At 40.5% G+C, this 6,000-nt stretch overlaps 1 protein-coding gene across 1 annotated transcript in view; it reads left to right on the forward strand.

The window, feature by feature from the left end:
- LOC311148089 (zinc transporter ZIP5-like) overlaps nucleotides 1-5,424 on the forward strand; it is a 28,633-nt gene extending 23,209 nt beyond the window's left edge. Inside the window, exons 7-9 of the mRNA XM_084185001.1 lie at nucleotides 1,838-2,138; nucleotides 3,013-3,203; nucleotides 4,473-5,424. Of these exons, the coding sequence (XP_084041127.1) occupies nucleotides 1,838-2,138; nucleotides 3,013-3,203; nucleotides 4,473-4,622 (642 nt within the window). The 3' untranslated portion in view covers nucleotides 4,623-5,424. The remainder of the gene's footprint in view (nucleotides 1-1,837; nucleotides 2,139-3,012; nucleotides 3,204-4,472) is intronic.
- Nucleotides 5,425-6,000: the final 576 nt, after the last annotated feature.

Raw genomic sequence — 6,000 nt, forward strand, 5'->3', positions numbered from 1 at the left:
CTGCTGATAAGGCCGACAAGATAGAAGTCTTTGTGCATTGTATTAAATCCAAAGGCCCAACACAAGATGGGTTATGCACAAGATTTTAGTCAGACCAAGCTATAACATTATATATTTACTACGACAATTACATTATTGAATAATGCAACCAAACCATATTATACTCTTGGCTACACTCATTAAATTTTAGCTTCAAGACAAAAGCACAGAGTTGCTATAACAGCATGTCTTCATTAAGTAACATTAGCCTATCAAAAATGAACGATTTAACCCTCTCATACGAATATAAAAGTACATTAGGCCTACCTTACAACATTACAACAAAGCAGGCTTCATCATGCAAATCATATAATGTGGTAAAAGCAAATTGCGACTGAAAATGTGGGTATAAGTGAATTTACTGCAACAAGCTGTTTTATATGGAACCAAATAAATAAAATGCCTCATGATTTGTCAACTACACAATTAGTCTGTGCTTCAGTCTGATCAACAGTAGCCTACTGATAACAACCACAGCTTCAGGTAGCCTGGAGAAGCCTATGCGATCTGATCCCATCTGGTCTTGGCCAGGGGAAACATAATGTCATGTTTTTTTATAGCCTCAGCTATTTATTAATGGCCTAAAATAGGCCCATTTTATTTGTGTTCAGAGAAAATTTGAATTTGATCAAATTTAGGTTATGTTCACACTTCAGGTGGCTAGGCTACCTAGGTCTTTTTAATCTAAAATTATTGACTGGAATTAATCAATCAACACAATAGTGATGACATACTGTATGAGTGTCTTTTTAATTACAGATGCAAAGTCCTACACGATGCAACCAGACATACAGTCCAATCGTAGTTGTTGTCTGTGGAAAGGGTTTTAAAGTTTTCATCCTCCCTAGGGCCAGGAGTTATATATTTTTAAACCACATGCCATGATTAGAAAAATGATCTGGTCCCATCATAGCCCATGTAAAACTGCTTTTTACAGCTGATTTATTACTATGTCATACACTACAACTAGGGTCCGGAGTTGGTTAGGTTAGCCTACTACTAGCCAGGAAAAACTCTGGGCCCCAGGAAAACAATTCCCCCCCACCACTCTAGGACCTGTGGTGCTTATTTGTTTATTTAGATTCCCATGAGCTTTTGCAGAAGCAGCAGCTACTCTTCCTGGGGTCCACACAAAACATGACAAGTAACAAAACACTGATACACTGAGACAAGGAAAGTCACAACAATATACAAACAATACAACAACAAAAATTATACAAACAATACAACAACAAAAATGTCTGTGTGCCATCTCTGAAATCACCACACAATGCTACAAATGTAAAAACATATCCTATTTGTATGATCTACCTTTCTAAATTTGTATGATCTTCCATAGTTTTACGTAGCTCAGTGTAGCCGGCAGCTACTGCGACAATTTCAGAATGTAACATTTCTGCAATTTCAGGTGAAAATCTATAAAAACAAGTCTCAAATATTAAGAAAATGTCTATACATTTCAGCTGTTTCAAAAACATTGCTCTGCTATTACCATTTATACTGTAGGAGTATTGGTTCAACGAGACAATTGTGTTTACACTGCCCTGCTTCAAGGGGGCCAACTGTCGGGCGAGTGTTGTGCACTACCACTGGAGGTAGCGGTCGAGACGTAGCAAGTACACAAGTTTACATTTGAGTAATATGTGTAGCCGACGGTATTTTTACAAAAAGTGTTGTAAGTGTGAAGAGGTTCTATATTGTCTTTGTTTGTTGGAAAAGCAGGGTGGATTGTTTGGTCTTGTATTCAATTGTGAATGTTTCACTCATATGGTCTGTTTTAAATGCTTTTTGTCATCAGAAGGCTAAGAGGAAGAGGAAGGAGCAGAACACCAGTGTAGATCTGTATCCAGAGAGGGAGCTTACTGCTCTGCAGAGTGAGACACAACCCTCTGAGCACGGTCATGGTCACAGCCATTCACATGGCCCACCTTCCAAGGAACAAGCTGGGATAGGAAGCTTGGTGTGGATGGTGGTTATGGGAGACGGGATCCACAACCTTACTGACGGTCTGGCCATTGGTGCAGCTTTCTCTCAGAGTCTGGCTGGAGGTCTCAGCACCACTATAGCTGTGTTCTGTCATGAGCTTCCTCACGAGCTAGGTATACAAGAATACCTTCCCTTTCTACTCTGAGTGTACAAAACATTAAGAACAGCTGCTCTTTCCATGACATAACCTGGATTCACCTGGTCAGTCTAAATATTATCTGTTATTGATGTCACTTGTTAAATCCACTTCAATCAGTGTAGATCAGGGTTCTTCAATTCCGGTCCTGGAGGGCCGAAACACCTCTGTTTTTCATCCTCTCCTTCTAATCAGGGGCTAATTCAGACCTGGGACACCAGGTGAGTGCAATTAACTACCAGGTAGAAATAAAAAACAGAAGTGTTTTGGCCCTCCAGGACCGGAATTGAAGAACCCTGGTGTAGATGAAGGGGAGGAGACTGGTTAAAGAAGGATTTTTAAGCCTTGAGAGAATTGAGACATGGATTGTGAATGTGTGCCATTGAGGGTGAATGGGCATGACAAAATATTTAAATGCCTTTGAACGGGGTATGGTAGTAGGTGCCAGGCGCAGCAGTTTGAGTGTGTCAAGAACTGCAACGCTGCTGGGTTTTTCACTCAACAGTTTCCCGTGTGTATCAAGAATGGTCCACCACCCAAAGGACATCTAGCCAACTTGACACAACTGTAGGAAGCATTGGAGTCAACATGGGCCAGCATCCCTGTGGAACACTTTCGACACCTTGTAGAGTCCATGCTCCGATTAATTGAGGCTGCTCTGAAGGCGAAAGTGCAACTCAATATTAGGAAGGTGTTCTTAATGTTTTGTACACTCAGTGTATGTACTGTAGGTTACAGTACAACACATCATAAAATCCATGTCCATAAAAAGTTCAAGTTTCAGGTATAGCTCTGCTCTGTAATGTTCCATGGAGTATACGGTTCATTCATTGTGTTGTCTGTCTGTGTAGGTGACCTGGCAGTGCTGCTGGGAGCAGGGTGGCCTGTTCGCCGACTAGTTCTCTTCAGTGCTGTTTCAGCCCTGCTGGGCTTCGTGGGACTGCTGACTGGCTCTGTCCTGGGCCACCAGTCTGCTCAGATCTCCCCCTGGATCCTCACCCTCACTGCTGGGGTCTTCCTCTACGTGGCCCTTGCTGACATGGTGAGTCGCTACAGTGGATCGACTTCCACGTGTACATTTTCACACTAAACACACTGACAACTGCTGATGTAAATAGGGCTTTATAAGTACATTTGATTGATTGATACTGCCAACCCGAACCATACTGTGCTGGCTGATATCTTTTCACATTGTCCTTTCCAGCATGGTGGATGTGTAAACAGGCCAGGGCCCGGTTTCCTGATAGTGATGAAACGTAGGCTTATGAGTGTTTTAACGATGCATCTTTCCTACAATGGCCAAAGATGTAACATATTTCCCAAAACACCACGCTGAGAGAACGTTTGCTAAGTGCTGCATTTTGTCGATACTGATAGGATCGAAAGAAAGGCAGTGCTGCTCTCGGATCAGCTTTCTCCATTCAAATCTTACCTTAACATTATAATTATTCCACAATACTAATGATGTATCAACTCCTAGAGAGATATTATCACCTATGGCTGCAAATATTTAGGTGGCTTATTCTAATGCTTACCCTATAACAGGGGTGTCAAATTCATTCCATGGAGTCCTAGTGTCTGCTGGTTTTTGGTTTTTCCTTTCAATTAAGACCTAGACAACAAGGTGAGGGGAGTTCCTTACTAATTAGTTCCTTACTAATTAGTGACCTTAATTCATCAATCAAGTACAAGGGAGGAGTGAAAACCCGCAGACACTAGGACCTCTGTGAAATGAGTTTGGCACGTGCCCTATAATAATGCACAAAATCAAGATTTGGCACATTTTTACAGGCAGTAGCCAATGGCAAAATAAAACTAAATTGAATGAACATGACATTGATTTCAATATAATTTGAAATACAGTATATAGGCCTATGTAGCCTATACTGTAGGCTATTTATCTTTTAATGTGGTCATCTGTTTTCATTTGAAGCATCTTTTTATCTTCGCTTGTTTGTAACAATTGCAAATTCTTTGGCAGTTTTGTTTTTGTAATCGACTTCGTTGGGAAGTTATCAGCGGTTAGAGACCAATAAACATCTTGATTCTATGTTTAGCGGAAATCTGTGTATAAAGTGACGTTAGGGAAAAAACGCATCTAACGACACACTTAGCTGTTCTAAATAACGTAAATAACGAGCGTTTAAGTGCAACTTTAGTAACAATGATTTAACCTCCTACGAAAGGTTCTTACGATGAATTTAACCTTAAGATGCTTTTGGGAAACCGGGCCCAGCTCAGTACAGTACAACTCAGCTGGGCTCAGTGGTGTGGAAATGTCTGTCACATTCTCTCTCCTCTTGCTCAATAGTTACCTGAGATGCTTCATGGTGATCCTGGCCCAATGGGACCTTGGACTCGCTTCCTGCTACAGAACCTGGGCCTGTTGGCAGGGGGGGCCATCATGTTGTGTATCGCTCTGTTTGAGGACCGTATCGCCTTCAACCTGGGTGACGTCTGATTCAATGGGAAGGATATGAGTGGATCAAATTCTAAACCACCTGAGGTTCTGATGGTGATTCTAAACCACCGGATTGGTTACTCTTAACTTGAGTTCAAACGGACGCTATCAAATTACTTCATCATAGTAGACTTCATTTACAGTATTTTACTACTAAAGGCCTGAAAAATGTGATTTGAGATGACCTCCATAAGCACCAGCTTCACTTTTAGAGCACTCTGAGGCACAAGATTACACATTTACATTTTAGTAATTTAGCAGACATTCTTATCCAGAGCAATTTACAGGACCAATTAGGATTAAGTGCCTTGCTCGAGGGCACAGACAGATTTTTTTCACCTAGCCTTTCGGTTACTGGCCCAACGCTCTTAATCGCTAGCCTACCTGCTGCCCTACTGACACAGTTTGATGGTTAATGTGAACAACCCGTGAGTGTCACTAGTCCTGCTGGACCAGATGATGATCACATAACACACCATCAAGATAATGGCACTGTACTGCACACAATTTATTGCTTTCTTGTTACAATGTTATATGAAACTACATTATCTTAAATGTACTGTGCAACTAGTTTTTTCCTGTTTCTATATAAACATGAATGTATTTTTAGGGGAATGGAATAAAAATCTAATGGGAGTGAGATTATTTCAGAATGTTTTGCATTGGTTGAACCACACTGGCAGGAAGAGTGTAAAATATATGAAGACTTTCAGTATCCAATGACATGTCCTTAGTTATTCAGTATTCAAGATTTTAAAAAACAATGTCAGAAATTCACCAATAAAGGTGTCCCTTTTATATCTGACCATGACTCCAGAGCACTTCACTGGTTATACATCTAGGAATCAAATCATAACATGATGCAGTGAATATTTAGCAATAGCACTTTATTTAAACACATAACCAACCCTAAGCCACAATACTGAATGACAAGACCAATTGGCTGCAGCAAACATTGTATAAAATAGACTTAGGTCCAACGTTTAAATCATTTTATTATTTTAACGTCAGAAAGATTGATGCAGATTATTCTGAAATTGTGAATGAATAATCTTACACATATCCGTAACATTTTGTAACAAATTACCATTTACATATTGTTCACACAATGGAAAAACAAGGCAAAGTGCTTTCAGGATCGATTGCATTGTCAAATAAAGAAATGGCTTGAGGTTTTGGAGGGATAGTGGATGATGGGGAGTGAGAGGGGGTGTTCCTCTCCTTGTGTGGGAATGATGGGCATGGCGTGGGTGTCTGTCTGGTCAGAAACCGGACCTCTCACCCTATCCTCTATTCCCATGGAATTAAAGCTAGAATCTTTAGTTGCTACATCCATTTTTGGACTTATAAATTAATGCTATTTAGCCATTTATTCTTG

Source organism: Coregonus lavaretus, assembly GCF_964263955.1.
Source record: "Coregonus lavaretus genome assembly, chromosome: 20".
NCBI lineage: Eukaryota > Metazoa > Chordata > Actinopteri > Salmoniformes > Salmonidae > Coregonus > Coregonus lavaretus.